At 41.1% G+C, this 19,685-nt stretch overlaps 1 protein-coding gene across 1 annotated transcript; it reads right to left on the minus strand.

The window, feature by feature from the left end:
- LOC142367254 (sodium-dependent neutral amino acid transporter B(0)AT1-like) lies at nucleotides 1–6,528 on the minus strand. Its single transcript, XM_075449236.1, has 12 exons — nucleotides 6,330–6,528; nucleotides 5,570–5,710; nucleotides 4,717–4,854; nucleotides 4,417–4,598; nucleotides 4,192–4,302; nucleotides 3,143–3,255; nucleotides 2,922–3,050; nucleotides 2,671–2,827; nucleotides 2,338–2,542; nucleotides 2,086–2,245; nucleotides 389–551; nucleotides 1–207 (listed from the first exon to the last, which is right to left on the minus strand). Exons 1-12 carry the CDS (start codon nucleotides 6,526–6,528, stop codon nucleotides 1–3), a joined length of 1,905 nt encoding a protein of 634 aa, XP_075305351.1.
- Nucleotides 6,529–19,685: the final 13,157 nt, after the last annotated feature.

Here is a 19,685-nt window from a genome sequence, read left to right on the forward strand (position 1 = left end):
CTAAAACTTATTTTTGTCATTCATTTGTATTTTGGCAGAGAGTGTGGCCACTGTATCCTCATGGTAGTCCTTCTTGCAACATTTCATCTGCAGGAATTTGAAGAGGGCAATGAAGGGGATGGCTAAACAGGGAATGCCAGCCAGGATGAAGACGATGACATAGATCCAGGAGGGATAGGGACGCTCCTCAAGGATGGGAAAATCCTCCTGTTGGCAGAGTCAAGGAGAATGTTAGTTACACAACAAGAGGTCAGAAATAACAGCTTGTTTAGAACCATCATTATAGGGAAGAAGTGAAATTTTCACAATATATTATATTCAGATAAGATTCTTGAGACGTTATTGCCCAAAAAAAACAAAAAACTATCTCTTTACTGTTCACACTTACCGCCTCCTGGTCCCAAACCAAATAGGTGAGAGGCTTAGTGACTTTGGTAACAAGGTAGAAAATCAGGATGACGATCATAATGAGTGGGCTAACCACCCTCCATGTCACCTGCCAGAAGATATTGGGTTTGTGGCCGATCATAAACTCAATGTCCTTGTTGAACCTGTTTGGAAGCAATAAAAGGAAGGAATAATGTAGATGAGTATGTATGAAGTCACAGATAAAACACAACCTTGTAGTTTCATGAGTTCTAATCCTGCTCACGTGTGGCTGTTTCTCTTTGCTCAACAGACTGATGCTGCTGACTCCGGTTTGTTACCTTGGTATAAACCAACTTTGTGTGAACTGTGTATCTTGTTATGTGTGAATGTCGTGCGGATCGATACTTAAGTATCGATATTTGCGATTTCCAAATGTGTTTATTTTAGGATTGTTACTTTATTAAAAGTATCAACACTAACATGTTAAGATAAGCAAGATAAGATCTGAGTTTTGATGTGAATTTGAAACACTCAATTTTTGAAATTCCCTTCTTTTAAAGGAACAGTTCACTGTTCTTTGCTGTTCAGGAACTATTTTTCATGCTAAATCACGACGCACGTAAACATCCGCTCTATATTTGAGTCTGAGGCTCTAGCCCTGGCGCAGTGATCTGACAGTGAAAGTGAAAGTGAAAAGTCTTCCAAACGGAATACAATTGGATTACAAAATGCTAAATAAAGCAAGAAATAACTTTTATTTCGCAACGCAATTTTTTTTTGGGACACAGGAACATCCACGAACCACCCGGTGAGTTGACCTTTTCTTTAAAATTAACATTAGTATTGTTTTAAGGACATTGAACAGAGTGCCCAATGGAACCCTGTCTGTAGCAGCAGGATGGACCAGCGAAAACAGCCAAAATGGATAGAAATGAGCTATTGTTGTGAAAATGGTCTCCTCATTTCTTATTCTTGATAAACAAGCTGGAACTGGGACTCAAGGTCTTAAATAGTGAACTGCTCCTTTAACACATTAGGCTTTTGAAAAAAAGCATAGGTATCAGTATCGACAAAATCACCTTTGGTTTCACGTGCATTAACATGCATTCTTAGTAATCCAATTACAAGCTCTAAGTGCAGGTGTGGACACAGCCGGGGCACACTCAGGACACACCCATCTCCAATTGTGTCCTGTACAATTATTTTCTTTCAGCACAGTTAAACAAATGTGTGCTCGACCAGAGTGCAGGACAGCTGCCTACAGAAACTATTTGCTGTCCTCTAATAAGAAAAATGTTAGCACAGGACCAGCTCCTGTACAGAGTCTGGGGCTAATAGAGGCTGATACTGCTAATGATCCAGGCAGATAATGATTTATATGAATTTGGTCTTTTGGCACAAAAATTATGAAGGCCAATTGATTATTCCCATATAGAATGGTGAAACTAGCCCATTGCATGTGGTCCCTCAAGGCTTATGGTAGTTGTCAAGGATGAACTGATGTGTTTGGAGCTGTCCAGTTGTGATTGAATAACCCAAGGTACACGCTTATTCCGAGTATAAACAGAACCTTAAAGCCCCCTCAGCCCAGTATAGCTTTAAGCTAAAAGCTAACAATACTCAAAACAGCAATTTTATTATTTTACATTTGTTAATAAATAATAAAGTACAAACTATCATTTCTTACACTTGATCTATAGCCTACCAGTGACTCACCTATCTATACCATAGACGTAGATAACTGAAAACATTTCACAGAATCCGATGACCAGAAGCGGAACAGATCCTGCAAAGTTGTCAAAAAGGGCTAACCAGTAGTTCCCTGAGCGCAGAGCAAATATGAGTCCCATAGCACAAGAGACTAAGCAGGTCAGACCTGAAAAAAATAACACAATAAATTGGTTACACTCAGATATTCTAATGTTGACAAAACATTTCATGCTCAATAACGAATATAAGTTAAATTACCACATAAAACTTCTTTTGGCCAAGACTTGGGCAGCACTCTAAGGTCTTGCAAAGGTACCACTACTCCCTCGATGTTCCCAAACATAGTCGAGAGGCCAAGACAGAAGAGCATGACAAAGAAAAGAATAGCCCAGATAGGGGAAAAGGGCATCTTGATGATGGCTTCTGTGAACACGATGAAGGCCAAACCTGTTCCCTCCACACCCTGAGGATATATAGGCCATGTCTTTTAGAACCTGGATCTTTTATGCAACACTGAATTTCACCAGACTTTTCTTAAACTAAAAACAGTGGTTATACCATGAAATAAACAAAAAAATAAATTACTCTGACCTGACTAAGTAAAGCCTGCAAGTCACAGGTCTGTAACTGCAATCCTTGGATGATATCTGGATTCGTCTGGTTAAGTTGAGCCAGAACCATGTCGTAGTTGCTATCTGTGATGCTGCTTTCAGGGTAGTCAAAAGTATTCGTCAGCTTCAAGATGTTGCTGCAAATGACAAAAACAAAAAAGCATCTTGCCATAAGTTGGGCCCTGTTTTGCTTGCTTGTAAAGTCTTGTTTTGGGAAAATGTGAAACCCACCCTCCGATGCATTCATCAAACTTTTCTGTTGCTCTGAAGCCAATGATGGAATAGATCACTGTCGCAGAGTACACAGAGGTGCAGCCGTTGATGATGGCGATGATAACAGCGTCTTGTTCACAGTTGTTGCTGTAAGAACATATTTCGGGGGGAGATTGTGTAAGAAGAGCCAGTAAACTGAGGGGTTCCACTATGATTCCATAACTGAGACGTTTACTCACTGGACGGAGTTGTAACTGGAGAAAGAGATGAGACCACCAAATGCCAAGGAGAAAGAGTAGAAAACCTGAGCCCCGGCATCCAACCAGGTCGATGGATTTATTAACTCATCAATCTAAAAGAGAATCAATAGAAATTATTGGAAAAGCTGCAAATTACTTTCTGTTGAATGTTGTGACACTCAACACACTTTCTCACTGTTGTGGTCGTTGTTAATAATCAATGTGTTGGGGTAGACTAGGATTAGAGTTTTGTTTTATGGTGTGTTTGACCTTCAAGGAGACACAATGCAACAGGAAAGAAAGGAGTTGTAATACGAAGGTCGGTGTATGAGCTTGATCAATTGCAACATGGAAATTGTTTTTTTTTAAAGCCACAACAGTTTATTACTCATGAATTGGAATATACTCTTTGGGTTTACTGTATGTCAACCATGATTATCAGCTTTTATCAGTCTTGTAATTAAGGTTTATGGCAGACACCATTATAAATTCCTTATCATTGGTCACTCGTGGTAGTTATCTTTTGTTTCTGCACACCTTAGAACACCGTATCTTGAGATTAGCAAAGCTGTAAAGGAAGAGCTTGGTATTTCTGAAAATGCACTCTCTTTCTAAGCGCTAGATAAGATTAATACCACTTTTTTACTTCCTGTAAGTGTAAGATCATAAGTGGCTTCTGGTAACTTTTTAGTGTCCGGAATAATTTTGTGTAAGAAGTACAACCAGAGAATCAGAAACCTGATTGTCTCCAACATAAAAAAAAGCTTTCCATTTATCAGATAATAAAACTATACTTCAACCAAAACCACAAACCATTATGCCATAACAAGCTAATTCAACCCCTTCACTTCTGACTATATAGCGCTATATTGAATAGACACTGTGTTTTCATATAAGGCTATCATTAGCAAATATAGACAATGCTTTTTGATATTGTTACACCAATACAATAAGCACTTTTTACAAAAGGTCCAACTGCTTTGAAAATATTGCATGAAAAGAAGAGTGCCAATAGTGGCATATTTTGTTTGGAATATAGAAATGCTTACATCTGGCGTGAAGAGGAACTTTATTCCATCGAACGAGCCTTTGAGAGTCAGTCCCCTTATGAGAAAGATGGTAAGGACCAGATATGGCAGAGTGGAAGTGACGTACACAGCCTGAGGAATGAAATCATGGCATATAATTCAAAGACCAATCCAATAGTCTATTATTTTCAACATGTAGGAAACCCTCCCATAATACATTTCTTAGATTTATTGCTACTCTCAGACCTTGCCAGTTGTCTCAATCCCACGGATGCAGCAAACGTAGAGCAAAGTCCAGGCAGCCACCAGAGACAGAACCATCCACCACTGCAGACCTCCAGCCTCATCAATAGCTGTTGAAGTGTTCAGAGTCTCTCTGTACCAGAAGTAGTCAGTAGTAGTGCTCCGTGCACATTCCTCCACCAATCCTGCAAAGGAAAGATTACATTTAGGATGTTAAAGTAAAAAACAGCACTTTTTTACCACTTGCTGTGACATCACATGTGGGTTTTGGGAGCGCTGTTACCTCGATAAATGAAATCATACCTGTTCTGTTAGCATTGAGGGGGCACTGGCTCCAGGGCAGAGGATCTTGAAAGGAGTTGAATAGATACCACATGATCCAAGCCATGATGGTGTTGTAGTACATTCCCACCAAAAAAGACACAAGCAAGGATGCTACACCTACAAAAAACAGCATGAAAAAATTTGAGTAAACCCACCAGTATCCTCATATAAAGCAGGTATGATGTTTACCTTATGCAGAATTTGCATAACACACAAAGCACAAAACATAGATGAGGGAGTTTGGTCTGTATAAGGCCTGACGATGGTGGTAAATTAAAATTTTAGGCATCACCAAAGTCATAGATTAAACCATAAATGTATGAATGTAAAAGTTTATTAAAAGTCTTGTGAGACAGACTATAGCATTCTGTTCAGCCTCATTTTCACCAACATGGTGCTTTATAAAGAATCAGATCCAATACAGCTTCAAAAAAAGAAAAAAAAGGTGCCAAAAAACAATTTACCCAGATGACTCCAAACACTGCTGTTCTTCCAAAGTTTAAACAACTGATGCAAGTGCAGTGGAAATTACAATTCCTTTATTCTATATACTGCTGCATAATGATCAGTTTTAAAACCCATCAAAACACAGGCGCTTCTTAAAAGGCACCAAGGCAGAACCAACAGCATCCTGGAAGAAAAGAGGCTTTGGTGGTGCTTAGTAACAGGACCATCAAAGGTTGTAGGATTCATAATCCTACAAAATGGCAAATGAACAACAGACGGATGTAATTTCTATCCCTGGGCCAGGCCGCTAGCATTGCTGCAAACAAACGCTACCAAAATTGTGTTTTTTTTTTTTTTTTGTTTTGTTATTTTTTTCTTTACACACCAACTCCGGTCAGGCAAGGGTTGATCGATTTCCACACTCCCGCGCTGCCCTTCCTCAGCCGCTGGCCAATGGCAAACTCTAAGTGCAGCAGTGGGATTCCCTCCAGCACCAGCAGGATAAGGAATGGAATCATAAATGCTCCTGGAAGTAAAACATTCAAATTTGTAATAAGTTAGCTATGTAGCGTGATCCACTTTTTAAAATTGATTTACTAATTTATTTACTTTTTTTAACAAAGAAAAAAAGTTCCCATAAAAACATCCATAAACTCAAAGAGCTATACATGTTTTATTTTTTTTATACTGAGCAATATAGGAATCAAGATTCACTCTTTCACCATTGCATGGCATGATCATGTTAGCTGTAGAAGTGTGAACAATTCATGGTGTTTCGTTACGGTTTCAAATAGATACTCACATCAAAATGCCTCATTGGGGTAAAAATGGAATAATTTTAGACAGGGAATGAATAGGTATTTCCAGCGTAAAGACTCATAACAGTACAATTGTTTTATTTTTTTAAAGTAGATTATTAGATTTAGTTTTGGCTTTTCATAAAAGAAATTGATGTATCAAGCACCACAAATGGCACAAATGATGTGAAAAGCTTTAAGAAACACGAGTTTTTAAATTTGTCAAAATTAATTGCACATACTGAGAAACTCTTTTGTAACATTTAATCTATAATATACACCAGACTCCTTCTATAAAAGTCTATAAAGCGATATCTGTCAAATCCTGTCCCAGTCCTCCCTGCTTACCTCCTCCATGACTCTGACACAGGTATGGGAACCTCCAGACATTACCAAGTCCCACACAGAAGCCCACACAGGTGAGCAGATACTGCGCTTTGTTGTCCCATTTTGGTCTGTCCCCAGCCTCCTCCTTCTCCATCCTCTCCAAGTCGCTGTGAGAAGGTATTCTGTCATCCAGTCCTGGATTTGGTAGCTTCAGTTTCATGGTGACGTTTTGTAAGCTTCACTTGACACAAAGTTTGAAAATGTTGCCGCTGAGTCTCACTTTGATAACCACTTGCTGTTTTTGCTACTTCTGCCAACCTTCAAGCGACTGCACGCACTTGCTGAAATAATCTCCTCTGAAAAACAGTGACCGACTCTCTGTTGGCTAACTCTCCCTCTGAGTATTCTGCCCCTGCTGTGTGTCCAGGGAAGGGGCACTGAGGTACTTACTTTGAACTGTGGCACCTAAACCACAGTTATCAGTAGCTCATTACAGTCAGTGTTGTATTATGTAGTGTCAGCAAGGTTGAACAGGAAAAAGGTCCAGCCTCCTTGATAATGGTTAATGCATCACACGAGATGCTGTCATTGACACTTTCCCCCGTGATGAGTTTGCAGTTCACAAGTTTGTGAAACCTAAACGGGAATTATTGATGGGAAATTTATCTTGAAAATCAAACCTGAAAATATGGCCACACCTTTTCTATTAAACCAGACATTTCATCGATTACCTAAAGCACGAGACTGTAGAAAAAGCACAGTTTTGTCATATTTTGTTTGACAGAATGAAAGACTAAAGTTAGAGGATGTATGGTTATCATTACGGTCTATCTCTGATAAAGCGCATATAAACCTTATCAGTGTTTTCTTCAGATGCAATAATTAACCAGAGACAGATTCATATCAGTGGAATGCCCTCTCCGGGTCGGGAATGAGATCCTTCCCCAAGTGGAGGAGTTCAAGTATCTCGGGGTCTTGTTCACGAGTGAGAGATGAATGGAGCAGGAGATTGACAGACGGATCGGTGGGGGGTCTGCAGTGATGCGGGCTCTGCACCGGCCCGTCGTGGTGAAGAAGGAGCTGAGCCAGAAGGCGAGGCTCTCGATTTACCGGTCAATCTATGTTCCTACCCTCACCTATGGTCACGAGATGTGGGTAGTGACCGAAAGAACGAGATCGCAAATACAAGCGGCCGAAATGACTTTCCTCCGCAGGGTGTCTGGGCTCTCCCTTAGAGATAGGGTGAGAAGCTCGGTCATCCGGGAGGGGCTCGGAGTAGAACCGCTGCTCCTCCTCATCGAGAGGAGTCAGATGAGGTGGCTCGGGCATCTGGTTAGGATGCCTCCTGGACGCCTCCCCGGTGAGGTGTTCCGGGCCCGTCCCACTGGGAGAAGGCCCCGGGGAAGACCCAGGACACGTTGGAGAGACTATGTCTCTCGGCTGGCTTGGGAACGCCTCGGGGTCCCCCCAGAAGAGCTGGAGGAAGTGGCCGGGGACGTCTGGGTCTCTTTGCTCAAGCTGCTGCCCCCGCGACCCGATCCCCGGAGCAGCGGAAGATGATGGATGGATGGATGGATGGATGGATGGATGGATAGATTCATATCAGCATTTACGGAGTATTTACACTGTGTTTCTAAAGCAGTCATGTGTAGTTATTTGTAGGAAGCCCATAACACTACTTCTGCATCACTCCTATTGCTGTGAAATACTTATGGCTGTAAACGTGAACGCTCCATTTTACTTACATTTAGTTGAAGACACATTGGGAGAAACAGATTAAATAAATAGCTGGATGGGTGGATCTCTGTTTTTGTGTAAAAAGACCATATTAAGCATGTTTATTTTAATTTTACCAACCCAAAGGAAAATTGTATATAATGAAAATTTATGTATGCAAATCAAAATATTTGGAACACAATACAACTCTAGTCTGAGGTACACAGCATCCATGATTTCCTGAGAGAAACATGTTTTTGACCTGTTGCCACTTAACCTAACTTGTTACAACATGTTCCTCCTGTTGTTTTTTTTTTTTTTAACTTTTCCAACCTTTTGTTGCCCACAACCACACCTGTTTGAGACAGATTGCTGCTATCAAATGAAAGAAAATCTATTCATCCCTATAGAATCGTCACGTCTCACTTTCACCATTTGATATGTATCTCTGTTCTGTTGTGAAGAAATTGATCCATGAGATTTGAAAATTATTGCATCAATTTTTCATTTACATTTAACTCAATCCCAACTTTTTTGGAAAAAGGGTTTGCACGATTATAATTTTTCAATATATTTTCTTCCTCTCATTAGTACAATTTTTGTTTTAAAGCATACGGCAATAAGGATTCCTCCATTAAATACATAATCCTCAGAACTTTAAATGCATGTCCTTAAAGCCCAAAATAGGTTTGATGTCATATTTGTCAGGTTGGGTGTAGGGAAGGACACGGATGCGGACTTTTCAAAAGAAAACTGGATTTATTATACAAAAAACAAAGTACAAACAAAAAGCGCGGCAGAGCCGGATTAAAAAAAAAACTTAACTTTGAAAAGGCAATCAAAAGACTTGGCATGGAATAAATACTTAACTTTTAGGGAGACGAGGGACATGGGTAAACCGGGTAACATGGGAATCTATCAGGGTGGTGGGTTGAGGATGAAGGGAATGTAGGACACGGATGCGGACTTCAAAAGAAAAACTGGATTTATTTCACAAAACAATAAAGCAAACAGAAGGCGCGGCTAAGCCGGATTAAAAAAATGTTACTGAGAAAACAAAAAGGACTTGGCATGGCAAGAATAAAGAAATAAATACTTAACTTTTACGAAAACGACGTGGAACATGGGAATAACGGGAAGCATGGCAGGTAGGTCAGGTATGAATGGCAATGATCTCACAAAGAACACAAAGGACTGAGAACTTAAATAGGGAGTGAGGGTGATTGGGGACAAGGTGCAGCTGGTGGGGAATAAACAGGTGCAGTGAGTGAACTAATTAACAGAGTGCAGGGAAACTAAAACATGACTAAAAACTAAACATGGACTGAAACTCAAAAAGGTGACCTAAAACATGAAACTAAAACCATCAGTCCATGGGCGTGACAGAGGCCCCCCCTCAAGGGGCGGATCCCAGACGACCCACGGGTCCAAGGGTTGGAGGGCCGGGCTCGAAGCCGGTCATGCGGGGGACCAGAAACCCGGCTGCGTGGCAGCGGTGGCCGAACAGGCATGCGGCTGAAGTACCGGCGTCGGGCAGCAGGAGGCGGTGGCCTGGCGAGCGCCCAGACTTCCGTCGGCGTGGCGGCAGGGGACGATGCTCTGGTTGGCACCCAGACCTCCGACGACGTGGCAGCAGGAGGAGCCGGGGGCCGTCCAGCAGGAGGCGGCCGGACATCCGACAACGTGGCAGGAGGCGGTGGTCTGGTGGGGGCCCAGACCTCCGACGACATGGCAGCAGGAGGCGGTGGTCTGGTTGGCACCCAGACCTCCGACGACGTGGCAGCAGGAGGAGCCGGAGACCGTTTAGCAGGCGCCCGGACGTCCGGCTGGGGGGGGGAGCCCCCCCTTTAAGGGATGGATCCCAGACATCCCCAATGTCTTGGGGTGGAAGGGAGGGGCTCGAAAAGGTGAGTCCATGGGCCAGGGCCCCATGGGCTCTGAGGCTTTGTCGGGTCCTGTGGCCTCTTTGTCAGGCCCTGTGGCCTCTTTGTCGGGCCCTGTGGCCTCTTTGTCGGGCCCTGTGGCCTCTTTGTCGGGTCCTGTGGCCTCTTTGTCAGGCCCTGTGGCCTCTTTGTCATAACGGGAAGCATGGGAAGCATGGCAGGTAGGTCAGGTATGAATGGCAATGATCTCACAAAGAACACAAAGGACTGAGAACTTAAATAGGGATTGAGGGTGATTGGGGACAAGGTGCAGCTGGTGGGGAATAAACAGGTGCAGTGAGTGAACTAATTAACAGAGTGCAGGGAAACTAAAACATGACTAAAAACTAAACATGGACTGAAACTCAAAAAGGTGACCTAAAACATGAAACTAAAACCATCATTCCATGGGTGTGACAGGAATCAAGGCAAGCAGGTCAGGAATCACAAAAAAAAAAAAGAACCGACACACAGACAGGGGAGACAAGAGTCTAAATAGAGGGCTGGGAGTGATTGGAGAGTGAGTGCAGCTGGTGACAATGATGGCAGGTGACGTGAATGAAACTAATGACCTGAGTGAAGGAAGTGAGGGGAAATACAATGGCAAAACCTAAAACTCAAAACCAACACATGAACTGAACACAAAAACGTAACCTAAACATAAAACTAAAAACTAGAGTCCCATGGCGTGACAATATTTTGGATTACTTTAACAAAAATCAGAAGAAGGCGGTCAAATTTTCTTGGCATTTACTTACTTAATAATCAAACTGAAATCCATAATTATACACAGTGATTTCAACAAATACACTGTAAATTACATTTTTGTCAACATCTTCGGAATTCGTACAAAGCAATATCTGGGATTAAATGACTGGGGACAATAACAGTGATGATTCACCTGGGAAGTGGTGGTATATCCAGCAGAGGGAAGTTTGCTGGTCAACATGACAAGACAGAGACAATGAAATCAAAACATGTTTTTTTGGAGATTATTGTATAGTCCTATTTTCTTGGTGACAAAAGTAAAACACAAATATTACCAAGAACATCAAATGAATGACAACTTTCTCTGTGGAGTGCCAGAAGTTGGGTCTGTGTCCAGTCATGTGCTCAATGTCTTTGTTAGTCTCAAGAAATAAAATAGATCTGACTTAACACTGTTACATGCCAAACCAGTGTGTTGAACGAAAACTCTTGTTGTATGTATGCTAGAATTGGCCATTTTCATTGTTTATTATTAAGCTTTGCCCTCTTTATGTGTAGGCATTATGGAATCTTAGAAAACTAAAGCTTTAAAGGAAAACGCCGGAAAGTTTCAAATTTACTATTTTCCCTGGTACATGTTCCCCAAAATCGATTTCTCACCTTGTTTACATTTGTCAGCCCGAGAGAGTAACATTCGCGAATGTTTGAAATTCAAGTTATACCGCTCTGGCTCTCCCTCCCTAGCGCCGCCATGTTCACTCAACATGACGTCAGAAATGCAAACATTTTTTCTACAGCAATGGAAGACACTTACGAACTGACTCGGACCCGGAGATAGAATGCGAAGTTTCGCCTGAGTCCGAGTCAGATCATGATCAGCCTCTCGATCCAAGTTATGTTAGCTTATAGCCATCAGCCGAGATGGTCGGATAAGGCTAAAAATAAGGATGGACAAGTGGCTGTCGCAGCAGCCGCGACACCGCCGCCAAATGCTAACGACTCACCGGTTGTATCCACGAGCCGTGAGGCGTTTCCGGACCCCATACCCAACCTTGTGTACCGTTTCCAGGCCTACCGGCAGGTGACCTACTTTCTCCATGGGAGACTTGGGAAGCGCTTCCGAAGAGTGATTCCCTCCTGTGCGGTGTGGGCGATCAGGGATAAATATGAGTCGCAGGACGGGACCTACAAGGGTTTCCTTCATGCCGACGAGGCAGTTGTAGACTATCACTACAGATATATGTGAACATACATGTTGAAATAAAAATAATTTCTAATTCTACTATATACAGGTAGTATTCAATCATTGTGTATTTCCAAGTTACACTCTACACTTTGTTAGAGCACACTCCCGCCACACAAGTAGAATTTTATTTCCGCTGCACAAGTAGAATTGCATTTCTGACGTAAAATATGCCCGGATGTGGCTGAACGTGGCTGCGCCCATGGCCAAAAGTGAAAAAATCTGGGAGCGCAAGGTTATGGGTTGAATAATGTAAAACAGTGTGAGAAATCGATTTTGGGGGACAGGTGTCAGGGAAAATAGGAAAATTTAAATTTTCTGACGTTTTCCTTTAAACATGGCAGTGTCCTGATTGAATGATAGTTTCTTGTCTATTACCTTCTGCTCCATACAGGAGAGCAATCTAAGCTATCTCACAGAATAAAAAGCGTCGGAATGGGAACGTACATAACAGTGCTAACCAAGTGCTAATCAAGTAAGAAAACTGCTTAACTATGACACTGCTGGTTGAAGTTGGCTGATAATACGTGTTGGTAAATGACCTTTTCCATGGCAGACCTTTTGTCATTGTTAGATTAATTATTTCTGGATTTAAAGATTCCATGGTCTTGTGTTTGGCCCAATAGCCGATCGGTGACCCTCTCAATGGAACTGAAGCTGTGCTTTTTTTTTTTGCTATCAAAAGCAAAAATACCTGCTGTAAAAAGAATATATTATGTGTGATCAGCAAATTTGAAACAAGTGAAAAGATGTAAAATGTCCTGACCTAGCAACAAAACCAGCAGCAAAAAAACCCAGAAGATGCTAGATTAAAAGCTTGCCACACAATACACATTAACTCCATTAACGTTGCCTGCCTGAGGTCTCGATCTCTTTAATGCAGCAAAATCCAGGCAAGCAAACTTTACAACGGGCACCTCTGCAAATCTCCTGACTTGTCTGTGACTGCTGACAAATTCAGTGTCTTTCTGTAGCAGAATTATGGTGCATTTGAATTTAAACTTGGATGTTTTAATTCTGTTTGTATTTACATTTTATACAGCGTTCAAAACCATCCATGCAGCCATGTGTAAACTTACCAGTACCAGTCAAGCAGGTGTTAACTACAGCCCAAACAGAAGAAACAGGAGAAGGATAATAAAAAATTACCCTGGGATATACCAAGATGAATATACAAAACTGGGAAGGTAGGTGAGATATGCATACTGCTTTAGATACAGCTAAAGAAATCAGATATTCTTAAACCACGGTTTTGATTTTCAATTTTTTTTTGTTGTTTCTTCCTTGTTGTGCCAGTAAATTACTTTTCTATATTTACTGTTGTCTTCCCATTTCCTTTTATCTTATATTTTTAATCAACCAATAAGTTCATTCTGTGCCATCATAGATTACTCAGGAAAACAGAGTTATCAGAGCTTTTACTGTCTTCATTATCAAAGGCGCGGGTGAAAGTTCATTCCGCTGTCACAGAGTGAACTCCTTTTTAATAGCAAAGACATAAATGCTGATATGAAAAAAGCTGAATGATATATAAAATGATGGTCTTTCTGAAAGTGTTGTGACTCATTGACGTCTTGTGCTCTGTAAAAAAATTATTGTGATGACATTCAGCTTCTAAAAATTGTGCCGCTGAGCTTTCAGTAGTAACATATGCTAATTATTAACCACTTTGGGTTATTTCAGGTACCTCTGAGGATTTTTTATCCTGACACCAGAGCGAGTGAGACTGTTTGGAAACAATACGCCCACTGTCACGTTATTTAATAGAAACAGTCGTACGCCTCTCAAGAGACGTTTTAATCCTTTGATGAGTCAATAACTTTTAATCTTCTGCCATCGTCACATCACAGATGAACAATATTTTAGTTTTTATGGCCCTTCTATAAAAGATGGACGTACTCACGTTCAGCATTTCTTTTTTGCCATCTTGGCTTTTTGAAACTTGACATTATAAAGAGGGGGTGGTTCTGATTTAGAATCTGCAGGCTATAACATAGTGACCAGCCCTTCCCTAAAACACTGTAAATAAGACTGTCATTTACAAAGTGAGCATCAAGATTTCTAAAAGTGAAATTATTTATTTATTAACGTTTAAGTGTGCATGTGTTCCTTGAAAACTTCAAAGCGTTTCAGGGTGTATGGTGAGTTGTATTTCAAATTGTAGCTGAGTTGATGTGGAATGGTGGGCGGCCCCTGATCAGGTCACTGACAAGAGCAAATTGCACCCCAGAAGGAGTTTCAGGTTTAAGTTGCTTGCAATGTCGCAATTGTTCAGGTCCAAAGACCTTTTCCCATTTATTTACTGCCCTACTTTTTTAACCAAGTTTAAGACACAAAAAGGGGCCTCGCAGTATATGTGGGGCAGCAGCGCTGGTCAAGCTAACTCAACCAAACTATAAGTTATTGACAGGCAGTTGTCCCCTCTCTGCCCATAGATCCAGAATGACACAGCAGCGCGTTAACAAAACACGATTAGATGTAAGACAGGGATTATTTTTGGGTAAATCTTTTCTGTATGATGTTCTGGCTGTAAAGGGAAGAACCTTTTGTTTAAAACCCAGTGTTCACAGCTAGTATCCAATCACAATCAGCTTTTAATTCAATTCAAGAAATAAAGCATTACCATGTTAAGCGGCAAAACTATGACATTAAGTGTTGTTCGCCTGCTAAATACAAGCATCTGAAGACCCTCTCTGTGTGTCGTGCAGCATGCTGAAATGTAGCTTAAAGTTCTGGTGTTCTTACGCAGGCCTCACACAGTACTTGGCATGGCTGAGGATGTTTCTGTCTGTAAGTATGTAATACATTAACAGCTTGTCGTTTTTTACTTGTACACTTTGGGCCTGTAATGGTTGATATGTGTGAGTGATATCTATCTGTCAGCAAGGACATATTTATGTTTACAAGTGTTGACGCATATATTACAGTCAGGAGGTAAAGTTCAAGGATTCTGTGAGAACTCCTTGATTCCATTCGCGATACTTTGACAAACAAAACAGTTTAAAGTTGTAAACCACCAAACACCCTTTTTAAGAAATCTTCTCTCGAAAAATAAAAAACGGTATGTAGTGGTTCAACTCATCAGATGTTCTTTAATGTAAAATCATCTTTATTCAACAACACCTGTCATAGTTAATATTTAACATTGATTACTTTGTGAGTCTCACTATGACACATCATGTTATCATGCATCAGTTTTAGCTTTACAGAGTGTGCCAAAAATAAAAATCTATATTTATAAATCCTTTCAAATTTTCTGTTTTGTTCTTTCAGTTTTTGGTTTCAACCAAAGACCAAGATTGGGAAGAAAAAACCTCATGGTGTCTGTGGAATTAAACTCTGGAAGCTGGTTGTTTGAAAGCATAAGCGCTGACAGTGTGTGTGACTATCGTTTTTAATATTTCACCTTGGAGATTATCTCATCGATCATCTTGACAGGGCGATTATAGAATATTCCTGGCAATAACTGATGATATGCCTGGATAAGTATGTTGCGTAGAGTTTGATATACACTCGCATACACAAATTGCTCTATTCACTTTGTATCGGTGCATGTAATTCCGTCCATTTAAAACAATTCCTTGACCGTGCACAAATGTACTTTCACATGTAAGTAAATTAGTAGCTCACAATATATTTGTGGAGCGTGGCTGAAGAAATTAGTCTTGGCTATAGATTTCTAATGAATAGTTACCAAATGAGACATAATGTGCGCTCTCCTTATTGAATTTTAGTCATGTATTTCTTTTACGGTGACTTCTCTGTTCAAATTTGAACAAAATGTATAGAAATTTGATCAATAGTTACTAATGATTACATGGTTGCACAGATATTAGCCAATTATTTAAAAAGGAATAGCTTAATAGATACTACTGTGCAGAAGGCAGGAATACCAGGTTTCACAGGGTGTTTAGAGCACACTAACATGATTTGGCATCAGATTCAGACAGCCAAGATTTAGAAAAAAGACTTGCATGTTATATTTCTAGATCTAGCAAATGCATTTGGTTCAGTGCCACATAGCCTTATTTGGAAAGCGTTTGATAATTTTAAAGTGCCTGTAGTTGTGAACTTAGTACGAGCATATTTTCAGGATATTAGACTGTGCTTAAGTACAGCAGGTTTCACAACAGGTTGGCAAAGGCTAGAAATAGGCATAATGGCAGGGTGTACAATTTCTCCATTAGCATTTACAATGGTGATGGAGATGATTATTAGAGCTTCCAAGTGGGTTGTATGTGGAGAGAGATGTCAGGATGGCATGCATCTTACACCGATTAGGGCATACATGGAGGATATGACGTTGGTGACTGTGGCAAGTCTGGTTGCCACCGTGGGTTCTCCCAACACACTCGCAGAGACAACTTCTTAAGGGTAACTCTTTTATTCACGATGACCAAGGCTATCAGGCAGAATGCTCGAGACGATCGCTGGTTTCCGTGACTCTGGCTTACGTCCGTTCCGCCGCCTCTGGTTCTGGTCATCTTCCTCCTCTGCCTGGGCCAGCACGCTACTGATAAAGGGGAGAATGATTAGCCGACGATGTCCAGGTGTGCCAATCATCTCCCCTCCCACCGTCCTCTGAGCCCTTCCCACCTCTCCTCTGCACCTGATGCACCACGCCCCCTCCACAGTGACTACAACATATAAATACTTGAGAGACTTAATAAAAATCTAAAGTGAGCTGGTGTGAAAATCAAACCTACTAAGTATTAGATGAATAAAAAATTCCAATAATTAGGGAAAAGGCAGTAAAGAGTTTAGGCAGGTGGTACCAGGCAGACATGAATGATGGAAAGCGCGCAGTGCAGTTTCGGGAAGATGTTGCTGAGGGACTGGATAGAATAGATAGAGCTTCCAGGAAAGTTGAAGCTGTGGTGTCTGCAGTTTGGATTGTTTCCTTGGTTGATGTGGCCACTGTCGATTCCATTATCTGTTGCATAAAAAATGGAAAGATTAGTTAGTTTTTACATTAGTAAGTGGCTAGGTGTTCCTGGATGTTTAAGTACTGTGGCACTGTATGGGAAAGGCATACTCAAGCTCCCAGTATCAGTGGAGCGGATGACTGGTCCAAGATGGCGGCCCCACGGCTCGCCAATAGGCAGTAGCGGTAGATGCGGTGTCTATTCTTTACATGTCTATGGTGTGGTCCATGTGAACCTTTTGAAACCAGGCGGCCATTTTAGATGAGTTGGCCTGTATAGCCTTGCTTTTGCTGGCATTTATAGTGATTGTAGGACTGTTTAGGTGAGTTTGACTGCTGAATTTGCTAGTGTGTCTTATCCAGCCTCCACCTCTGGTACCCTCTATACTTTCATTACCCCCTACCCGAACCAGGGTTCGAATCCCATTCCTACTTATCTTTACCTCTTCTATTTCTACACCCCTACCCGAACCAGGGTTTGAATCCCATTCCTACTTATCTTTACCTCTTCTATTTCTACACCCCTACCCGAACCAGGGTTTGTATCCCCACCCCGCTGTGACTAGTGTGCAGTTGGTGAGAGGCTGGGGTAGATAGTGGTTGTGAAAAAAAAAATGGCTTGTGTGGTGTGAGGAGCAATGATGGCTGGCATTAGGGGAGTGACTCTGGGACACCAGTGATCACTGTCTAGCCTCCTGAAGACGCCGTGGGCCCAACCAGACGAAACACTGATGAGAGGAGGTTCCTACCTGATGACCCCAATGACATGTTGGTCAGCACTGCTCACTGGTCCATATAGGGATTATAGGGAATTATTCACTGAGTCTGGTCCATTTTTTCTTAAGCACAAGTTTCATGTATTTACCTTGAAACTAATGACAAAGTGAATATGGATTAAGAACGTAGTTAAGTCACAAAGAAAGAGACAACTTACAATACTGTAAATGTGTGACTACAGACAGGAGAGCAATGGAGAAAAATGTGCTCCCATAATCCATATTATGTCATTTTAAAGTGTTCCTGAATACAACGTGATATGGTGTGGCTTTGTCACATGTTCTGCTGGTGCCATAGTAACTTTTGATTTGACTTGGTTATAATGAATTGTCATTTAGAATTTTATGGTAACAAAACTTAGCAAAAATGTTGAGATAAGGGCAGCAAAGAAAGTGAGCGTAAGTTACTCTCGGGGTGTGTGGGGAACTCTTAACATTTTAAGCTTTAATTACAATCAGCCATCGACTTGAGATGCATTCTGAGTAGACAGTCTCTCTTTGTATAGATTGAAACTTTCTGCCCTCTTGCGGTTTGAATGAGGTACTTGTAAATGGGTTTCCCTGTTTAGCTGTGTCTCAATAGGACAGTTTTTCTAAATCAGATCCACAGTGTTACAGGCAAACACAGATGTTAACAAAGGTCGCGGTAATAAGTGAACTAGTAATGGAATTGATCTTAAAGAACACCTTAAAAGTATTTATTTGTCTATTCATATATTATTACTTTTTGGATGATGCAGATGGCAGAGGATTTTCACATTTAGCCTAAAAAACAAAAATCAGAGAACAAATCATGTTCTAACTAAACAATTTGGAGGAACGAGCACCAACCACTTCTGACTACTAGCTGGGTGGGGCTCTGGTAAGTTAAAAGATTCACTAACGTTGGTAAGGTGGAGAAGCAAACTCCTATGTTTGTTTTCCTCTGCTTGCTCAAATGGCAGACGAGACATGTTCTGTTTATGACCGGTAGCACAAAATCAAGCCTTTCATGTGTTAATGATTAAATGTAACAGAAATTGATCCTATTTATTTTTGGAGACTTTGCAGTGTCCCATCCAAAGAACGCCTGCAAAGGATACCAGCGAGGACACAGGTCTGGAGTCGGCATCAACAGGAACCCAATTCACAAGTTTGAATAACAGCTTGGTTTGGCCACTAATTGCGAAGTGTGATCGCCAGCCATTTATCTGAGACACTTTGTTAGTGTTAGCAGGCATATCTGATAAGTCAATTTTTCTTTTCACAAGTTTTCTCGCAAGACCTGGGAACAGCAATGTTTTCTCCTAGGAGACACAGATGTTGCGACACCACTCTCCCTCACTCTCAAGTTTGACCTAAAAAACAGCTGCATTTTCCTCTAAATTTATCAATAAAACTAATGCTATTCCAGCCATTTATTTGTTAAAGTATGACAAGGTATGTTGAAAAGCTTATTTTCTCTAATGTGTTTTCTCTCTGTCCCACTCCCGTTTGCAATTCATGCCGCCATGGAAAAAGCCATGAACAACACCAGCAGCAGCTTGGCTACAAACCATCTGTACTTCCAGGATTCTCAAAGAACAACTCAATAAACAGGAATTACAGTAGTCCAGTCTTGAATTAACAAATGCATGGTCCGGTTTTTCATCATCACTATATCACACACCATCATTGGCTATATTAGAAAGTTGTAGAAAGGGACATTGCTAGAGCATAAAGCTCTACTGGGGCCAAGATTTCCCACAAACCAATCATATATTTATAGCATTAAGCCCTGCCACCAAAATTAAATGTGCAATACAATGTGTTACATGAACTTCCCTTGCAGAAGTTTCTGTTCCCGCTACTGTTACACAGCTGCTGCAGATGTTGCATCGAATGGTAAAGTTGAAATATAAGCTGTAAATCTTTATGAAAAAAATAAGTCAAGATATATCCTCAACAATGACAAACATTTGGGCACAAGAGTTATTCTGCTTGGGCAAAAAATAGCACCAAGGTGTTCTGTATTACTGTGGCATCCGCTTTTCCAGTTTACACCTCTGGAATGTAGCCTCTCACCTATCCTTTGTGCTGCAAACAGAAAAGCCTGAACAGAATTTAGAG

The sequence above is a fragment of the Odontesthes bonariensis genome, chromosome 18 (assembly GCF_027942865.1).
Source record: "Odontesthes bonariensis isolate fOdoBon6 chromosome 18, fOdoBon6.hap1, whole genome shotgun sequence".
In the NCBI taxonomy this organism is placed as follows: Eukaryota; Metazoa; Chordata; class Actinopteri; order Atheriniformes; family Atherinopsidae; genus Odontesthes; species Odontesthes bonariensis.